The sequence below is a fragment of the Macrobrachium nipponense genome, chromosome 32 (assembly GCF_015104395.2).
Source record: "Macrobrachium nipponense isolate FS-2020 chromosome 32, ASM1510439v2, whole genome shotgun sequence".
Taxonomy (NCBI): domain Eukaryota; kingdom Metazoa; phylum Arthropoda; class Malacostraca; order Decapoda; family Palaemonidae; genus Macrobrachium; species Macrobrachium nipponense.
Genome location: NC_061094.1, coordinates 12,122,460 through 12,144,235, shown reverse-complemented (window position 1 = coordinate 12,144,235; position 21,776 = coordinate 12,122,460). Strand labels below are relative to the sequence as shown.

Sequence of the window (21,776 nt, the reverse complement as noted above, 5' to 3'; positions counted from 1 at the left end):
CATCACACGTCTCGGGTTACTTTATCGTAAGAGTCTGTGTGCATTCGTGTATTTCCTGTGCTTTATCTCCCCCAAAATCTTCAAGCTTCCCTTCCCATCATAGGTCTCTCCCTAGTATCCGGATATACATACCTCTGGCGTCCGCAAGAGCCGCGCTGACGCCATCACGGGGTGTTCCCGTGGAGGTTGTGTAACTGTGTCCAAGCCAGCTCCATTTTATTTTTTCCTTTCTTTTTATCGGCGTCAATATCTTAGATACGTCACGCCGGTTTCAATAGCCACAAATTTCCATTTCATCATGAAATCGTGTACGTAAGAATCTTCCGTAATTTCCTTGTGGTACTATTTTCTCTAACGCTGTCAAGCTATCTTAGTACTATATCTTGAAGCTTTAGTAAGGCCAAGGAGTACACTGGATACTCTGTGGCGGGAATGTGGATTCCTATAGGTTTCCATTGTTTATAAGCTGTGGCGGGGATCAGCCACAGACGCTCGTGAGCTCGACATAGCTTATAAAAAAAAGTTTAAACATATGGGAAGCTACACCGACGCCACTCTGTGGCGCCACAGAGTGGCTCTTGAACTACTGGCCTTATTCTCGAATCGGCAAAATCTTGAAGATAGTCTGTGTATCAATATAAATCATGCTATGCTATGTATAATCTTATTTTCGTATAGAATTTCTATCTATTTGAGCATTCTCTTATATCGCCCACCGGTCTTTCCATCATGATATATATGAGAAGAAGGGAATTACCACCGTATGTGAAATAGCATTCATTTATGGCAGTGGTTCCAAAACTTTGGTCCGCTGACCCCTGGGGGTCCTGGAGAAGGTCCTATGGGGTCCGCTGACCCCTGGGCGAGTCCAGGAGAAGGCCATACATAGGTGGTCCGCGACACAATGAAATAATTATATTTTTCAACTCGAGAAAAAATATATATACAATAAAAATTACTACATCACTGATTCTCTATCATCCTAGTGTCTGTGTTATCGGCGAGCTAACGTCTTTAATATATCATTATTTATATCAATCATAATTTCAAATTAATTACGACGTATTCCGGTATGGTAATGATAACTTTTGATTGGCTGGGATCCTCGACTGGGACTGGGCATCTGGGGGTCCTTGGTATGGTCAAGTTTGGGAACCGTTGGTCTATGGCAAGCTACTATTTATTCCAAATTCACTTAACACGATCACGTCAAAATGAACTTCGCCTCTACTTCATTCACGGATAATTTCAGCTCCCTTTCTTAACATGTTTCACGGGACTGCCATTGTGGACGTTGTCAAAAGCCTTTTCGTCGTCAACAAAGCCCCTCAGAAGGGGATTTTTAAATTCGATACACTGGCTACTGCGAGAAGTCTTAACGCAAAAATATCTATGCCATTATCCTGCCTTTGTCAAAGTCAAGTTGCTCATCTCTTTCTTAGCTTACCAATTTCTTTCTTTCTGCAGCCTCTGCCTATTGAGGGTTAATCTTAATGAATATTTTCGTGATAATCGACATCTTGAGTGTATTGCCACGTCATGGGCGCCCGCAGCATATTTTCCAAGAGGGGGCCAAATTATATATATATATATTATTATATATATATATTATTTTTTTATATACTATTATATATATAGTTATATATATAATATATACCTTAAATATATATATATATCTTTATATATATATATATAATATATATATATATATATGTATATTATATAAATCTATATATTAATATATATATATATAGATATATATAATATATATATATATATATATATATACGTATATATTATATATATACTATCAAGATTTATATATATAATATATATAGATATAATGTATATATATATATATGATATATATATATATATTATATTGTATATTATATATATATATATATGAATAACATTGATCACGAAGTATATAAAACGTGATGCTATGTATAAATAAAGGTTTTTTTTGCCACGAAGGAAAAAAATGAAAAAGCGAGATAGCTGAGTACTTTTGGTCCTATTCGGACCCTTTACTGAGGCACACTGATTTTACAAAGAACACCATAGTCAAAAGAAGGCTTAATATACAAACTGACACTACCAGATTAGCCATAAGGGCGATTTTCACTCTACAGAGAGGAGGAGTCGCCATAGGCTAGCCACACCTTGAAGGATACCCGCCGTAAACAAGTTTTATAGTGTTGCTATTAATGAAAAAGAAATGCCTAAAAATGTACTTAGCTTACCTTATTTTCGTGGATTTGAAACCATAAAATCAATATTTAAATCGTTTAATGTTAATGTAGTGTTCTCTTATAACAGTACCATTAAAGATATGCTAATTAAGAATAGTGCCGTAACAAATAACATCATTTACAACATTCCTTTTAAGGATTGCCCATCGTTTTACGTTGGTCAGTCTGGTAAAAATTTATGTGTTCGGATTAAGCAGCATATGTATTCAGTTAGAACAGCCCAGACTTCAAATGCAGTGTTTATCCATCTGAGTGAAAAATCTCATTGTATTAATTGCTAGATCTAATGATTATGTTTCAAAAAATTTAATGGAATCAGCAATTATACAAATCACTAATAAAAACAACCTAAATCTTAGTCTGGGAATGTACCATTTGGACCCATATATTTGTAAGATGTTTATGAAGGCCCTCAAAATAAATGAACAACTAATAAATTAGTCCCACATGTATATAGTTATTATTTCTTTATCTCTCTCTCTCTCTCTCTCTCCCTCTCTCTCTCTCTCTCTCTCTCTCTCGTCTCTCTCTCCTCTTCTGGTTGTCGATACTTCTCTCTCCCTCTTTCTCTTGCTCGATATATATATATTTATATTTTCTTTCGTCTTTTCATTATTATAATAATAATTTTTGTTGGGAAAAGGAAAATTTGTGTAAAAATTCATGATATTAAATTGTATATGCTCCCGTGTTATTTTCAAAATGTACTGTTTTCTGGAAGGATCACTTGTTTACGGCGGGTATCCTTCAAGGTGTGGCTAGCCTATGGCGACTCCTCCTCTCTGTAGAGTGAAAATCGCCCTTATGGCTAATCTGGTAGTGTCAGTTTGTATATTAAGCCTTCTTTTGACTATGGTGTTCTTTGTAAAATCAGTGTGCCTCAGTAAAGGGTCCGAATAGGACCAAAAGTACTCAGCTATCTCGCTTTTTCATTTTTTTCCTTCGTGGCAAAAAAAAAAAACACACCTTCATTTATATATATATATATATATATATATATATAATATATATATATATATATATATATATATACATACATACATATATATATGAGCTGATTCGATTCAGTTTTTAATATGCCTTTTCCGTGATAGTCTGAAGTCCCGTGAAACCGTTATAAGTGGCTTTGGCAGTTCAAAGAGTGCCACGCATCTCTATATCCCTTCTTGATTGACCCTTGTGTCTAAGGAGCCAGAATAACCAATCAGCTTCTTGCATAACGATGCTGTGTGTAGGGGGCATTTGAAACAGGCCGGACTACCGGTCAGATGAGTTAGTTAGCGGGTCTCATTCAGTAGACTGGGTCGAGACACGAGTGCCCAGTGCCCGGATTCCCGTCGCCGTCGGCCGCCACACAAAGACGTGTGTCACCATGAGTCTCTAACCTGCCGTCCGGTTGTGCACTAGTATAGTTAACGTAATAATTACAGGCCACCTGTGTAGCTAAGAAGATTACACCTGTGTTAAACGTTTCATCGATTATTAATTTTGCATGACCTCTATTGCATGCACGTGAACTTATCTCTCTCCTGTTTTTTCCTTCATATCCCGAACCCACAAATGACCGAGATTAGGTCATATATATTGACTTTCTTTCAGTAGTTCCATATACTGTTCAGCTGAATTCAAATATTTCTGGAAAGAACAACGCAGTTATACACTGTATACCAATATTATATAATACATAATGGTACCTTTAATTCACTTAACCTCATCGATACTTTTGCTCTAACTTCCCATTCCCAATCATCACCATACCCACAGTCTGCAAAGTGTAGGTCGTATGAAGAAAGAAAGAAAGAAAAATACCCAACAGCGAAACTGATGCGTAGTTAAAGCGCAATATGCCCAAGCAGCACAACAGATACTGTTACGGGCCTCAATCCAACTTCCAAGAAACGTAGGCAACAAGATGACGTAGTCTGGGCTTGGCTTGGCCCTTGGCTTGTCGGGGGTAGCAGGGGTTCGGCTCCGTTCACTCCGACCAGATGAAGTCGAGAGTGGTGTTTACTGGGTCCGTTCTCAACAAAAATAAAATGACGAATGATTGTTGCGTGAGGGTTCGTTCATATATATATATATATATATATATATATATATATATATATATATATATATATATATATATATATATATATATATATATATATATATATTATATTATATTATATATATATACAGAATTGCATTCGGCACACATGTCAGAATTTACTTAATATTGAGTCTAGAAAGTGCCTCTTAAGGTACAAACGAGTTCGGCATTTTGAAACGACTTCGATTAAAATCTTGCTTTAAAAGCATAAAACATGAAGGATGCAGCTATTTCTTTCTTCGAGAAGTACCTGACGAACCGTGCGTTCGTTTTGATCGTGATGGTTAGTCTACGTATATGACGTGCTCTCATCTTCAACGTTCACATCTATCACTGTTTTCCTTCTCTGTCCTTTCGTCAACTATCTCATTTTTTTTCAGTTGAAAGACTATTATATCCATGGCCTTGATGACTAAGTAACAATACACCCTTATAGCTTGTATTTTAATGAAAAAGAACCATTATCCTCCTCTCCATCTTCTTGGAACGTAACTTGCTCGCTTGCACCACTTTACTACAGCGTCCGATGGTATACCCTATCGGTTCCTTGATGGCGAAAAGGGTAGGACATCGGCGATGACCGTCGATGCCAAATCAAATATTCCCACTCATGTTGTAAGGGATTTGAAGGCAGCATAAGTTATACAACGAAAATGTACTTGATTCATCATTAATTTTTGCCGATTATTGAAAGCCCTCGTGATTTTCTGGCTTTTAGCAACAGAAAAACAACACGTTTTTTCTTAAACTTGGCAAAAATATTTTCCAGCCCTGCCAGTTCTTCTCTCAGGTGTTAAGCTGAACTTGGGCATAAAGACGTCAAACAGCCGGGACTAAACCCCCTACTGGGAAAGGTAGTCGTCGCTTAATTGTCTTTCATGCTGGGCTGGTACCATTCTTAATGCAAATATTCTTTTCAGTTCCCAAAATTAATTTACTTATATAACGAATTGTTTCTTAAAAAGTTTTGTATTTATAACGTGCAGTAATATTATCTATATAATATAGTCTTGTATTTCTTGTCTATTATTATCACTATATGAGGCCACCACTCGAACAACCATTTATCTGCACAAAACAGAAATCGGAGAAAAACGCGATTGAAGTTTTGCAATGTTTACGTTATCATATTTCCGTTATTATTTATGCTATGACATCATCCTTTTTTTCAAAATGAAGCTAAAAACATGCTCTTTACAAATATGTGTGTAAATGTTATCTGTCTATCCAAACTGTACCTCAAACAACACTATAACTGCAAAAAACCGAAGTTTGTCAACATTGGAATGCATATATAAGTGATAATTATGAATGGTATGATGTCATTTTTTTTCTTCAACATTATATTAGCATAGATTTTAGAAACTTAAATGATTAAAAACTAGTATAATTATATAATGATGGGAAGAAGAAATATAAAAATTAAAAAAACTTTATTGTATAAGAATGGTGGTCTGTAAAATTATTCCGTTATGAAACTCTCCTTATGACACGTCATTGGTCCTCATTCATAGTAGGCCTACGTGGTGCTATCACATAACTACATACCTAAAAAAATGTGTTAAAGCATACTATAGCCCTAAAAGCATGGTAGGATGCAAGATTTACTAGCGCGTTTTTTTTTTTTTTTATTACACATAATTAGGCATAAAAAAAGAGCATGACTAACTTTTTTTCCCCATTTAACACATCTGACAATCCAATATTGGGTACAGTAATGATAGGTTAATAGATTTTAAAATCCAGTAAGGTATACTGTTTGGAAGGTATTTTCACTGGTTTTTTACCATAAAAAGACCGAGGAGTAATTACGTGGGCACTCACATTATTCTTTTCACACTGAGTACTACATTCTACTGCGTTGTTTTCAATTTAATTCGATTCCTTGCGCTTTCTACCCATAGTTGATGATCACAATAACTTATTTTTGTCAGAAACAATGCTTAATGAAAATTATAAGGTAAACCACGGAACACAAGAACTTGACAGCTAAACTAAGTGCCCTTTAAATATGACGTCATACCAAATCAAAGAACCTCATTGGTGGACGCATGCAGATAACGTTTTGTTCGACAGAACATTATCCGGGCTCCTTTTCCATCGAATAACCGCTTATCTGCAAATTTTGCAGATACACTGTTGTTCGATTCATTTTCATCCCTAGATTATAAACGTGAAAAACATATTTTTTTTTACATTTTCTGAACACTAGTATATAGAAGAAGAGTTGCTGGATTCGAAAGTATGTATAACTCAAAATCCGAAAATTTGCAGATAGACGGTTGTTCGAGTGGCGGCCTCATATGACATTCATGAACCAAATAATCATTTATTTGTTTTGACAAACCCTTATGAAGATATAAGAATAGAAAAACATAAAAAAAAAAAAATGTTATGCATACCTCTTAAATGGAAAAAGGGAAACGCAAAAAGGTACAAAAAATGTGGCAGTAGTTATATTATTAAAGATGATAAATTGGAATGAGCTGCCGATCTTTCACTTGTATATTTATGCCGCTCTCTCCTCTCTCTCTCTCTATCTCTCTATCTAATCGTTATCTATCTAATAAATTATAAAAAAATAAATTAAATTAATATATATAAAATTAATATAATATATCTAATTAAAATATATATATAATTAGGATAGTTATTATATAATATATATATCTATATATATATATATATATCTATATACATGACAGTAAATTAACCAAAAACAAGTAAATTAAAAGTGCGGAGGTTCAGTGGCTTGTGATAATCAACAAAAAATAGGTCCTAAAAGAGATTTTAATTAGGGGGGGGACGTATATGAAACAGAGACCTGGAAGAATGGAAATATTTTCGAAGGAGTGCTGAGGCAACAGGGAACCCCCGAAGTATACTGCTCCCAGGAGGCATTAACAAACGCCAAGGAGGGTAAACCTCCTTGACAGACGCACGGATTAAAAGGGGTAAATGGGAAGGGTAGGCCTTTAAAAATTCGAGAGAAGTACATTTGGCAACGTAGGGGACAACGCCCAAATCGCATCTTTCCGCTATGCACTCTTATATGCTCCATTATTAACTAACACATTTTTCAAATTACTCACTTTCTTTACCCGGGATTGCATAAGCTAATCAAGATTTGTCCCAGTTCACTTCTCTGTATAGTATCTTTTTATTTTCCCAAAGTACTTGCTCACCCTCTCATCTGTGTTTATGACTTGCTTTCTGATTTTTTTCTGTTTTTTTTTTTTTTCATTGTCTTCTTGACTGCCTCAAGCATATGATCTTCTATTCTAGGATGCAATTCATCCAAAAAAATCTTATTTATCATAACCAGTACCCGTTGGGGCCTACGACTCCTTTCACTTTCCTACCTTTAACCTTAGCCTAATTCACCATCCATTTTTTTTCTTACATGCTTATCTCACTTCCTTCCCATCATGTTCGTATCTTGGCTACATGTAAAAGGCTGCCTTCATATCTAGAACTTTTCATCTTGACTTTGTGTCCAAACAAATAAACTTTTCACTCTATTTTCCTTAACACAAGGCCTATAATTAGACTCTTCGTTTTTTCCAAAAACTAGACCCTTTCCAGACACACTACCACACAACACTCCTAGATGGTTTTAACCCTCATCCTTCTCCATTCCAGGTCTTTCGACCAAGCCCAAGTTTTTCTTACACTAGGACCCGCATCCCTTCCCTAAGTGTACTACTACATCTTCCAGATGCCCTCAAAGCCATTGCTATTGTTTCTCATATCTGGCCCCACATAGACTAACAATTCAATATGACTTTCTTTATTTAAAGTAACCAGAGCTTCACTATTTCCATCCTATTTAGATGTCAAGGTGACCTGTATCACAAAGAAAAAAAAAAGTAGAATTTAAGATTTAATCTGTTTCTAACTTTCTTGGGTAGAAAAAATACACTCCATCCTCTACAGTTAAAGTATGAACTAAACTGCTCATCATAGCGAAAAAATGGCATATAAAAACAATATGTTACAGTCAAAAGTACTGTATTCAGACTGCCTTAGACACGACGTTGTTTAAGCAGTCTGTGAAAGGTAGCTAAGAAGTTTCTTATTATTTCCGCTTCGTAAGTGTGCTCGCTGTTTTTTGTGAAAAGTAATAATCTCTCGTATGACTTCCTTCACTCTACAGCTTTTTACCCTCAAATAAAAAAAAAGGTCAATTACAAGTGAAAAAAGGTCAATTTCAAATTTTAAAAAGTCAATATCAAATTAAAAAAAGGTCAATTACAAATTTAAAAAGGTAAATTTCAAATTTAAATAGGTCAATTACAAATGATAAAATGTCAATTTCAAATTAAAAATGGTCAAAATAAAATTAAAAGAGGTCAATTTCAAATTTAAAAAGGTAAATTTCAAATTAAAAAAGGTCAATCTCAAATTTAAAAAAAGATCAAATTCAAATTAAAAAAGATCAAATCCAAACTAAAAAAGATAAAGATCAAAATAAAAAAGATCAAATTCAAATGTTAAAAAAGGTGAAAATCAAATCTAAAAAGATGGACTTCAAATTAAAATAAATCAATTTCAAATTAAAATAAATGTCTCAATACAAAAAAAGCTTTCAAATTGTTTTACATGTGCAAAAATAAAAAAGCATAGCTTAATTTTAATTTTGTATTAATGATGGAATTCTATGCATGTCGACATTTGTTCCCGGCCCATTGCAAACGCTGCCATACATTATTCGTCACAATCATACTTTGGAATTTTCATTTTCTATTGTTGAAATATGCATATATAAATCAACGCAACAAACTCAAACTCATATAAAAAAAAACCTAGGTATGATTGTGACGAGTAATGTACGGCAGCGTTTACTATGGGCTGGGAACACTTGTCGACATGTCTATAGAATTCCATCATTATTACAAAATTAAAATTAAGCTATTCTTTTTGCACATGTAAAACAATTTGAAAGCTTTTTTTTGTATTGACGTACATTTATTCTATTTTGAAACTGATTCATTTTAATTTGCAGCCCATCTTTTTAAATTTGATTTTCACCTTTTTTTAACATTTGAATTTGATCTTTTGTCATTTGATTTTCATCTGTTTTAATTTGAAATTGACCTTTTTTTTATTTTAATTTTATCTTTTTTAATTTGATTTTAACCTTTTTTAATTTGATTTTAATTTTTTTTTAAATTTGAAATTGACCTTTTTTCATTTTAATTTTATCTTTTTTAATTTGATTTCAACCTTTTTTATTTTGAATTTGATTTTTACAATTTGATTTTTATCTTTTTTTAATTTGAAATTGACCTTTTTTTAATTTGAATTTTATTTTTTTAAAATTTGATTTTAACCTTTTTTAATTTGAATTTTATTTTTTCAATTTGATTTTTATCTTTTTTTAATTTGAAATTGACCTTTTTTAAATTTCAATTTTTTTTTTTAAATTGATTTTAACCTTTTTTCATTTGAATTTGATTTTTATCCTTTTTTAATTTGAAATTGACATTTTTTTAATTTAATCTTTTTAAATTTAATTTTCAACTTTTTTAAATTGAATTTTACGTTTTAATTTGATATTTATCTGTTTTAATTTGAAATTGATCTTTTTTAATATGTAAATGGCCTTTTTTAATTGAAGGGTAAAAAGCTGTAGTTAGTGGTGGGCTATCTCAAGGAACTTGCATTCTTCTTCATCTCAGAAGAATTGAGTCTTTATTGTTTGCGTGACATCAGATCTCAGTGTATTGAGTGATTGAATATAAGCCTCGTAGTTGTTAGGAGAGGGTGGAAAGTCAGATTGAAGAAAGAGAATATAAAAGGAGGTACAGTAAATGGAACGAAAGGAGGTTGAAGCTAGGGGCCGAAGGCACGCGGCAAAGAACCTTTAGTACTTTTCTGACTACTTTGGTTTTCCCTTATCTAAAAAAAAAAAAGGGGGGGGGGGCCTCAGTGGCATGATCGGTGTGGTATTGGCCTGCCACATTGGTGGCAGCGAGTTCGATTCTCGGGCATTCTATTGAGGGGTCAGAGATGTGTATTTCTGGTGATAGAAGTTCACTTTCGACGTTGTCCGGAAGTCACGTAAAGCCATTGGTCTCGTTGATAAATAACCCCTGGTAAAAACACCATACAAACAAACAATTAATCTAAAAATTCAAATTTCAGAAGTTCTGTTCATGTTTCCATGTTAATATCAGCTCAGCGCTAGAACTATGTTTACAAAGGGTAGCCAAGGTTTATAAAGGACCTTGTCGTAGACTAATCTATGTACTGGATATCGGCATTTTTTGTGAGTATGAGGATACGAAGACATCACTCCGCACTCAGTGTTCAATAGTTCATACTCACATTGTAGGTAAAAATATATTTTTATTTTTTATTTTTGCTAAATTTTGCTTTTTCGTTGTTTTATTATACAGACTGTGATAAAAATTTACACATTTTGTACAGTACCTATATACTTTATAAGTAGATCTGTTATAGTACATTTGTCTTAAAGAACATATTATATTGGTTTTAAAGCATATTTGTTTTAGTAATTTCATGTTATTTACAGCAATTGTTACTATAAAGGTAGGGTATTGCATTTTTTAGGAAACATTCTCTCTAATGCACAGAATTTGAGTTTTGTCACAATTATCATGTAATGAGCGTGAAATAAACTTGTGTCGAGACACCTGAAACGTTCGTGTATTGCTGTTACTGTTGTTATGTTCATATGAAAGCATACACACACATATAAGTACCACTTATATTTCTACTTTCAATTAGTACAAGGAATATTATGTGGTAACTCACAATTTTAAATTCTTGGCTGAAAATCATCTTTAACAATTAAATATATCTAAATTACTTAGATTTCCAAAATATCCGCATCTGCGAGGGTATGGTCACCAAATATCCGCAGTTTTAAAAGACCGATATTCGCATCAACATCGTTTTGTTTGTTTGCATGGTGTTTTTATGTTGCATGAAACCAGTGGTTAATTCAGCAACGGAACCAACTGCTTTAAGTGACTTCCGAATCACAAAGAGTGTGAATTTCTATCACCAGAAATACATATCTCTCACACCTCAATGGAATGGCCGAGAATCGAACTTGCGCCCACCGTGGTGGTAGCCAAGACCATACCGATCATCCCATTGAGGCGTGCATCCACATCATGATCCACATATGTAACAATTCCCATTTTCAGACATCTGATACATTATTATAGTGCAGGCTAGAAAATTCACAGCAAAATATCAGCACAGTTTAAGGTTCTTGGTAATCATTGAACTAGTGCAAATGATCGAGGGGCTTCTTTGTTTGTTTGTATTGTGCTTTTCCGTTGTATGGAACCAGTGGTTATTCAGCAACGGGATCAACGGCTTTACGCGACTTCCAAACCACGACGAGAGTGAACTTCTATCAGCAGAAATACACATATCTCACACCTCAATGGAATGCCCGAGAATCAAACACGCGGCCACCATACCAACCACGCCACTGAGGCGCTTCTTTGGAAAACTTTGTGTTTCGCATGCACTTCCTCTGCTTGCCTTTTTTCCACATGCGAGATCTTCCTTTTGATAACATGAAGGGAAACTCGAGAACATCTGAAGGCCTTGCAAGTGAGAAAACACAACCCGTCTTGAATTCAAAACGAGGGATTTTTGCCAAAAAACATCGGCAAAATGGTGACTTTCTCAACCTCACCTTCTCATGTGGTGATGTGACATAACTTGGCCAAACCAGTCTTCATATGGTCCTCTACAAGAATGATAGGCATGTTAGGTTAAACAGAAAACTAAACTATTTTGAATAAAATATATTTTCACTGTTTCCAATTGTGAATTACTTGTTATAAAAGTGTCCAGGATACAATGATAATTACAATTATATATAATAATCTTCCAGTTGCTAACATATGCCTCTTAAGATTTTAGTAATAACTCATAGAATCTTTACTTCTAATGAATAGCAACTAGCTTATAACACAGTATCAAGGCACTAAACACAAACATACGCATATGATCAAGAAAGCACTGTTCAAGGTACTTTCATCACTGATTGAAGAGTGAGAGTACCGTTCATGGTAGCCACTGCATTGCACGTTGCTTGTTTTCACGTTTAACATTTAGATGAAGTTTTTCTTAGAGGCAACGTTCTTGCACTTGCCCTTACACTTTACTGTTGGTAATAAGGGTTTTGAAGCCACAAGTGTGGATATGTATTCGATCATGAAGGATAACTTTAACTTTCCTCACAGTTACACATCTAACATTCATTGCCAGTAGTGGTGCCACCAATGGTTCCTTAGAGCGAGACGCTGGATTCCGTTTTGAAGCCACAAGGGATGCTATCTGTCCCATATCTGGCTAATCGTTTTCAAATGACAGTGAACGCTTTGTGCCACCAATCACAATTGTTTTGTAAATTAGAGCGGCACTCGATAACCCAGTGCAAATTGTTTCCAGTTTTCTCAAGTAGCAGCATTATTATCAAATGACACTTTAAAGTATGAGTAAAAACACACCAAACTACACCTACACAACCTCTTTGTCACTTTTGGTTGTGTGATACAAAATAAACTCATTAGAATTGAAACTTAACAACTGCATCACCTTCAACTAAAGAGCAGATGGTCTCAAAATACCCCTGAAAAGGTAACATTTCCGAGTCCTCATTTAGATGGTCTAAGGGCTTCACGCTCACGCCAACTGTTTCCATTTTGCTGAGCCTCAGGTGGCAACTCTACTTACAAGAGAGAATCAAACTTCCAGTTTAGGGTGGAGCTAAATGTTTTTCACCCTATGCTATGTAGAGCTCAAATCACTTCAGACAGACTCTGCAAGCTTTTAAAGTGGCTGGGAAGGATAAAATATTGTGGCAAATCCCCAAGAAGCACTTAATTTACAAACACACTGTAAGAAAAAATATAATTGCTAGAATTTTAAGTTAACCTTGAAGAGTTCAAGTTATATACATGGGCTTTATGCTGGCAGATGACATGGAATAACAAGGCAGCGGAGTTCTTAACCCGGGGGCACTCTCACTCACTCTGCCCACAATTTTATCAAATCGTCAAATCGAGGCAAGTTGAAAACAACAGTTTCAGGATTCTGATCACCTGGATTACTTACGAGACAAATCCTAAATTTACGTATCATGTATATTGGTCTAAGTACATAATATATTCTTTACCTTACGAATGTGACTGATGCTTACAGGTTTCCCACCATTGATTACCACATTCAACTTCCAATGATTGAAAATAAATGACTCCATGTCTACAACATAATATTGTGCTTGGAAAGGAGCAGTTCTCTCAGTTGCCTCTCACGCCTCTTCAGTTCTTCTACTTCCTTCAGCAGAGCATCTCTCTCCTTGGTGACAGCCTCGACTTTTTCTCCGAGTTCCTTCAACTTGTCTTTCTTTCGATCCCGATTCCTCTTAGCATTTATGGCGTTCAGCCTCTTTTTCTCCTCTGCTGGGTCATGGAGCTCCTGGGTCATTTCATACTTCTTAGGCTTTTTCGGCCTCTGACGACGGGATGCTCTGGGTTTGGGCTGACTGCTTTTCCCAGGCGGTGTGACTGTGCCAAATGTGTTCGGCTGGTTGTCAGAATATGGTACTCCATCATTTCCAGGGGCGGCTTCCAATGCAATTGTGTTTACAACTGGACTGGGTGATACTAAGGATACTAATGGCAAGGTGGTATGTGTTTCCAATAAGTTTATTGGAACCTGACAATGGTCACCAGTAATTATAAAGTACTGATTTGGTTTCTCTTGAGCCAGGATTATTTTCTGCTCTGTGGAGGACGATGTATTCAGTCCCAATGGGTCATTACTTTCCCCTGCAATGTTGTCTGAGGTGTGAAGAACAATACGGGTAGTTTTGTCGGTAGCATTGCTCTGGACAAAGGTTTCATCATAGGAATCCATTGCAAAGCTGCCAGCACTGTCAATGGCAAGTGGGTCTGAGACTTCTGCATTTCCCTGACAGCCTGGCAATTCATCTATATCAATCGTATAATAACCGGTTTGGGCGGCATTATTGGCCCTGTCTGGCCGAGGAGTCCCTGCCTGCAAGGTGGCATACTGACTGGCATTCAAGTCCAGCAATTTAGAGTTATTTTCAGCCATCGTCTGTACTGGTGCATCACCATCCACTGGGACACCGATTCCCAGTCGATCCATCAGGGAGTGGTCGTTGAAGTCCTCCAAGTAGGTAAGCAAGTGAAATCCGTCAGACGGACCATCAAGGGTCTTGATGATGGGATCCCCCGTAATCTGGCTCATCTTGACGTTGGTGCACTTTCTCCCACAACCAGCAGCAAAATGTCTTAGCAGCCACGACCCACCAAGCTGTAAACCTGGGAAAGATTTGGAGCACTTAATTCACTGAAGATTTCCAACCAAAAGCAGCGCTTTAAAATTTTAAGCTTTAGACATCAACAAAACGCTGAACATTAGGTATCACTGTGATTCCTTAACTAGGCTAAATATAGGCAGTTAAATTAAAACTATAAAAAGAAAGCACACCAGGTAATGCAGGATTTGGCTCAAATTGTGCTTGCATGATGGTCGTCTTGTCTCCAGTGTATACAAAACATACTACTTGTCCTATGTATCTGACAATGTTGACAACTATGGATATCCCTTGGTTGGTGGCAAGTTTAGGTTACATCACTCTAACACAAGTTTGAGCCTCACCCTAAGGTGACCTGTAATTAAGGTTAAAGGGAACAAGCTGACCCGTAATTAAAGTTAAAGGCAACGAGCCACATCTAGCCCAACCAGTTGTGATGGTGATCCTTAAATCAGTATAAAAAATACTACTTTCATGGAAATGTACCACTACAGGTAAAGGAGCTTCATGCCTGCATTGTAGTTTATATTCAATAGTATACGATGCAGATATTGGGTATTAATAGGAAAATTTAACATTTAATACACCTTCAACGGCATGATAGATATTCATAAGGAATTTAGAGCTTCAATACATGAAGTAAGTCGCTGCAAAACTGTTTTTTTTTATTTTAATATACATTAGAACAAATTCTTTTGCAATAAATTAGTAAACAAAAATAAGATTAATTACCAGTGCATTTATCACATCTGTAAAATGTTTGTTAAGATTCATGGGAATTTGTCAACAGAGAAGCCTATTACATCTACATTATATAATAACCCTGTTATTTGTTACGTTCGCAATTATTAAGACATCGTTTGATATACGATTCACTAACCATTGTGAACAACTTACCCCATACTGCTGACATTCAGGTCACACATAAATCCGAACTTGTCGGCTAAGCCCAGTGAGAAATATTGCATTTTTTCATAAACATTCCTTTATCAATTAAAATAAACACAGGCATCATCCTCTTTATGTAAACAAATGTCCATGAAACTAAGTCTATCACTTAATTGGGGATCACTGTTATGGCTGGTGGGTGTTGGGGGGGGAGTAGGGCCTACATCAATATCCACATTACAGAGCTTCTCATTCCTTTTAAAACTGTACTGGAGTCACCCTTTAAGAAATATTGGTTAATAATATATATATACAGAAATAAACTTAAACTTACGATCTGAGTTCCAGTGTGAACTAAAGAGAAAAGTACTTGCGTATATATGTATATATATATATATATCTATATTATATATATATATATATATATAGATATATATTATATATATATATATAAATATATATATAATAATAATATAGTCTCCAGTCGGCGAAGATAACAATACTTCAGGGGGTACCATAATACATCAGTAGAAGGCCATAGTTTATTAAAAACGTTTCGCACACAATTCTCGATGCATCATCAGTTTGTGAACAATAAAAGTATATACATTATAAAAAGGAATTCACAATATTACAAGGCAATTAAAAATTAATGGTTTAAAAAGAAAAGCAGAAGTTAAATGGTTTAAAAAGAAAAGCAGAAGTTAAAAGTTAAAAATTCTTTAAAACACTGTAAAAAGAGAGAGAGAACTAAGACACCAACCATCCAAGGCTAAAGACGAAGAAGAAATAGCAAAACTTGACGTCCCAAACAAAAAGTCAGCTATGCCAAATACAGAAGTGAAGCCGTGGTGTTACTGTTCAAAGAGGGAACTAGCCTTTTAATAAGTAATGACTCCAGAGTTGTTAGATGATCTGGGTTCTTTGTATATCCAATAATAGAGAAATGCTGTTTCAAGACCTCTATTTTGCATATAGCAGCATGATTTTTAATGTTAGAAAACTCTGGTTGTTTAATTCTCTGGCCTGTACGAAAACTGAAACCCATGTGGCTGCAATATCTCACTTGCAATAGCCTACGAGTAGATCCGATGTACGAATTTCAACAACAAATTATCAACCAGGATGGTGACTATTTTATGGTCAGTTACGATGTTGAATCAATTGATATTATTTTAAACAAGATTTTTATCAGCAATGATACTCTGTTTTATGGTTTTAATAGGGCTACTTTTAAACAATTTCTGGAACTTGCTGTGCAAGACTCCATGTTTATTTTCAACCAGCAACTCTATTCGCAGGTCGATGGAGTTGCTATGGGATCCCCTTTAGGCCCCATTTTTGCAAATTTTTTTATGTGAGACTTAGAAAATTTTTTTTAAAATCAATGTGAGTCTTCTTTTAAACCAGCATACTACAGGAGATATGTAGACGACACTTTTGCTCTTTTTAAGTACCCTTGGCAATGCACACAGTTTCTAGAATAAATCAATCAGCAACACCCAAATATTCAGTTTACGATGGAGGTGGAGAGCGGAGACAGTTTGCCGTTTCTCGATATTAATATTACAATAAGCAATTCTGAATTCACCACAGCTGTCTATAGAAAAAAGACCTATACTGGTTTAACTAACAACTATTACAGTTCATGCCAAAGAACCTTCAAATTAAATACCATTTATACTCTTGTCCATAGAGCATTAAAGTATTCGTCTAGCTGGCCAACTTTCCATAATGAAATAGATTTTTTATTAGTTTTTTTTTTTTTTTTTTTTTTTTTTTTTCAGAAAAATTCCTATCCCAAAGACGTAGTCCTTACAGTTATCAATAAACTTTTAACCAAATTTCTCCAGCCACCATTGCCCAACTTTGATGTTCCCAAGAAACTGTTCTTTGCTTCCATCCCTTTGTGTTGGATACAAAATTCTCACGTAGACTAACACAGATCATTGAACAAGAAATTCCCTGTCTTCAGTTAAAACTTATTTCTAATAATCCATGCAGGATAGGTTCATTTTTCAGCAGTAAAGATCGCTTGCAGTCCTTCATGAGATCTAATGTTGTATATAAATTCACATGCCCTGGATGTCCGGGCTCTTACATCGGATCTACTCGTAGGCTATTGCAAGTGAGATATTGCAGCCACATGGGTTTCAGTTTTTGTACAGGCCAGAGAATTAAACAACCAGAGTTTTCTAACATTAAAAATCATACTGTTATATGCAAAATGGAGGTCTTGAAACAGCATTTCTCTATTATTGGATATACAAAAGACCCAGATCATCTAACAACTCTGGAGTCATTACTTATTAAAAGGCTAGTTCTTTGAACAGTAACACCACGGCTTCACCTCTGTATTTGGCATAGCTAACTTTTTGTTTGGGACGTCAAGTTTTGCTATTCCTTCGTCTTTAGCCTTGGATTGTTGGTGTCTCTTATTACAGTGTTTTAAAGGATTTTTAACTTTTAACTTCTGCTTTTCTTTTTAAACCATTAATTTTTAATTGCCTTGTAATTTTGTGAATTCCTTTTTATAATGTATTTACTTTTATTTGTTCAACCAGACTGTATGATTCACCGATGAATTGTGTGCGAAACGTTTTTAATAAACTATGGCCTTCTACTAATGTATTATGGTACCCCCTGAAGTATATAAATATATATATATATATATATATATATATATATATATATATATATATATATATATATATGTGTGTGTGTGTGTGTGTATATATATATATATATTATATATGTATATGTATGTATATATATATATATATATATATATATATATATATGTATATACTGGAGCCACCCTTTAAGATATATTGGTTAATTACATATACATACACACACACATATAAATATATATATATATATATATATATATAATATATATATATATATATATATATATATATATATATATATGTGTGTGTATTATATGTGTGTTATGTATGTATTGTATGTATTTTTATAATATTAATTATATATATATATTATAGTATATATATATATGTATATGTATTATGTATATGTATGTGTATGTATATATATATATATATATATATATATATATATCTATATGATTATAAACATATACGAAGGTACTTTTCTCTTTAGTTCACTTCTTAACAAACTTCATTGATGCACTTGGGCTAAAATTCATCAGAGTAAAACTACAGACTTCGACGTCTTGCCAATGACATCATCTTATTATAATTAAAACCAAATTACCTTTATTTTAGAGGAAGGTGGACGAATTTGGCTTCTGCTGCGATTAGCGGACTTTATTCCGTGGCGTTCGCGTGACAACATTAAATTCTGAAGCTTTCAGGAGGATTCGTGTTGGAGCTTCGAGTTCGATTGAAGACCACCACCTTTGCCTTGACAAAATCCAGTCTGGTCACTTCGTTTTCAGCCAGGCCACAGAACGTCAAGCTTCCTTACTTCCTATGTGCCATCTTGGTGAACAGGGAACGCCAGAAAATCGCAGAAGATGATCACGATGTCCAGCAACGCGCTGAAGAACTGGTAGGAACGACGACTTGGCACCGAATGATTCATGTTGTCAAGCTCATGAATGCTGTTGGGAGAGCTGGAGGGCGGAGCTATCAGCTATGACGTCATTAAAGTAAAGCCTTATCATTGGTTTGGCTGAAGTGCATGTTATGACGTCACTTAAAAACAACCCTCGTTATTGGTTGGACTGCGACGGGTGTGAAAACGTATTCGGCTACGAATCTCGGTGCCTCACGGGAACGTACTGGTACGTACAATATGAAGGACGTGTTATTTAAAAAATATAAAAATTTATATATTTATTATACGTAGTTTCAGAGATACCAACCACCCACCAAAATTATATCGAACTATTGTTTATTATCAGAGAGAAACTTATTTTTTGTTCATGGTCTTCATTTAGAACCAGTTGATCAACATGATGCAATACTGTATTGCAAAGATAATGAAAACCTCTCATGAGCAAAATTAAAAACACGTCAGATTGTTAGGTATAAGTAATAAACCACAATCGAATTGTATAAAAAAGACGAAACCAAACATTTGAAAAAGAAAAGTGAACCTTGTTCGGAAACCTACTTATAGACTTGAGTCAGACCACCACATACGTATATCTGGAGGACTGTTGCCAGATGACCGATAACCTCCCTTATAACATTTTAATGAAATGGATTTTCATCCACTGTGCTAGCTGCGTGGACTTAAAGTTTTATTTAGACTAAAACCCCAAGTTCAGAAGACGGCATGACGAAAGGGAAAACGCATTTCATGGCCATTCACTTGACAACCATAAAGTTTTCGAAACAGTGGTATCGTCTCTATGTAGGGAACAAGGGTGTGGTAGGTGGGAATCCTATGATCCAACATGTAAGCAACAAGCTCGTTGCATGATTTGCCGTCGCTTGAACTTAAACGCATGTACTTGGGATACTTTTGGTACGTACCTGGTACGATATCACATGTTCTGGATCAGACTATTTCGAATGTCTATCTCGGCAAATGCTTTTACGTTGTGTTAAAATATAAAAGAATTGTTGCCTCCCTGATAAGTAGACTCACTTAATAATGAAAATATATATTCTTTAATAATATTTTTCCAAAGAGCCACGTAATAGTCGAAATAGTCTGATACAGATCATTTGATATACCAGGTACGTACCAAAAGTATACTATACGCATAGTCAAACTGAGGACAAGATGCCTATTAATGATTCGAAATGCCTTTTTTTTTCTCTCTCTCTCTCGAGTTCTTCTAGTAAATTTTCATTTTGCATTAGTATCATACTGATGTTTTATCCAACTTACTTGGTTAACCTCTCCCAATAGGTATGATCACACACACATGTATATATATATATATATATATATATATATATATATATATATATATATATATAATATATTATATATTATATTATAGACGTTTGTGTAAGATCGTACCTATACAGAGAAGCAAGTGATGGAAAGAGCAGATCAAGGTCAATATAGACCTTGGAATAGATAACATCACCGTTGAAACTAAGAAAGGTTCAACCAAATAAGTTGGATAAAACATCAGTATGATACTAATGGAAAATGAAAATTTACTAGAAGGACTCGAGGTGAAAAGAAGGCATTTCGAATCCTTCATAATACCATCTGACGGGAAAGATCATGGAGAGGGAGCGGTTTTTAAAAATACATTTGAAATCTTTGATACGTCTATATCTTTGATGGCCGGGAGATTCAGGTTAGGCTTACTATTCTTCCCCCCCCCCCACCTTTTTTTTTAATCGGTGTCCGATAAATACCATTTATAGGGATGAATAAGGGTTCAATGATGCATGCATCTTTTTCTTCAAAATCTAAATAATACATTTGATTGGGAGGTACTTTAATCACATCGGCCTATTGGCTCCATCTTCCTTCTCTGTTCCCCCAACACCAGTCTTCCCAACAACAACATCAACATCCCAGGATTCACGACTTTACAAACACGTCACCCTCTATCTCATGAATGCAGCGACAGATAACGGTTATTTTAAAAAATTCTCTCATCAACAAACGAGGTGTTTACAAAACATTTTTAGCTCAGAATGACTTTTTAGTTAATTTCCCACGATATTTGCGTAAACTCGTATTGCACCGTGTAAATACACATATATACGTAGTACACATACATACATATACCTAGGTATATATAAACATACACATACATATGTGTATATATATATACACATGCATATATATACGGTAAAAAGTGTTTGCACACTTTGTTTCCAAACAATGTTTCCTAGTGTGGAGAGGCCTTAATTAAGACATTCCCTTTTCTGTCTGATTCTTTGATAACTGAAACTGACAGTCTGTGTCTGACACACTTGACCAATCCAGATTTTCGTTTTGCTTTCTCCCTTGAGTTTGTGATATTCTGTCGATTTCCTTTTCAGTCAGCTTTAACCAATAAATGGCATCTCAACCTACTCAAACATGAGAGTGATGTGGGCGTCATCCGGTGTTGCCAGATGTAAGATAAGTATTGTAAATGTACGATAACCGAAACCCCCCCCCTTTTTTTTTTTAATAAGACCGATTTCCATTAACTCAAAATTGGTCGACTACCTTACGTGTTTGGGCTCCTCTTCGTTGCTTATTTAGAAATATATATATTGGATATATAACGTCGTTTCAGTCTTCCTAT

General features: G+C 34.9%; 2 protein-coding genes across 4 annotated transcripts in view; both read right to left on the bottom strand.

The window, feature by feature from the left end:
- Nucleotides 1-21,776, bottom strand: part of LOC135207218 (uncharacterized) — a 68,796-nt gene that overhangs the window by 23,759 nt on the left and 23,261 nt on the right. Inside the window, exon 1 of one of the 3 annotated variants that reach the window (XM_064238833.1) lies at nucleotides 4,065-4,084. The exons of 1 other annotated variant lie outside the window; for it this stretch is intronic. The gene's annotated coding sequence lies outside the window, so the exon portion shown is untranslated. Of the gene's footprint in view, nucleotides 1-132; nucleotides 274-4,064; nucleotides 4,085-21,776 lie in introns of those variants that run through there. One more of the 3 variants, XM_064238831.1, reaches the window with a different exon arrangement.
- On the bottom strand, nucleotides 12,126-19,154 carry LOC135207219 (uncharacterized). The gene is made up of 2 exons (XM_064238834.1): nucleotides 18,815-19,154; nucleotides 12,126-14,690 (listed from the first exon to the last, which is right to left on the bottom strand). The coding sequence occupies exon 2, from the start codon at nucleotides 14,614-14,616 to the stop codon at nucleotides 13,603-13,605; it is 1,014 nt and encodes a 337-aa protein (XP_064094904.1). The 5' UTR covers nucleotides 14,617-14,690; nucleotides 18,815-19,154; the 3' UTR covers nucleotides 12,126-13,602.

What these genes read in the sequence shown, in the direction of transcription:
- LOC135207219 (XM_064238834.1), bottom strand. Translation starts at nt 14,616, where the DNA reads ATGAGCCAGATTACGGGGGATCCCATCATCAAGACCCTTGATGGTCCG.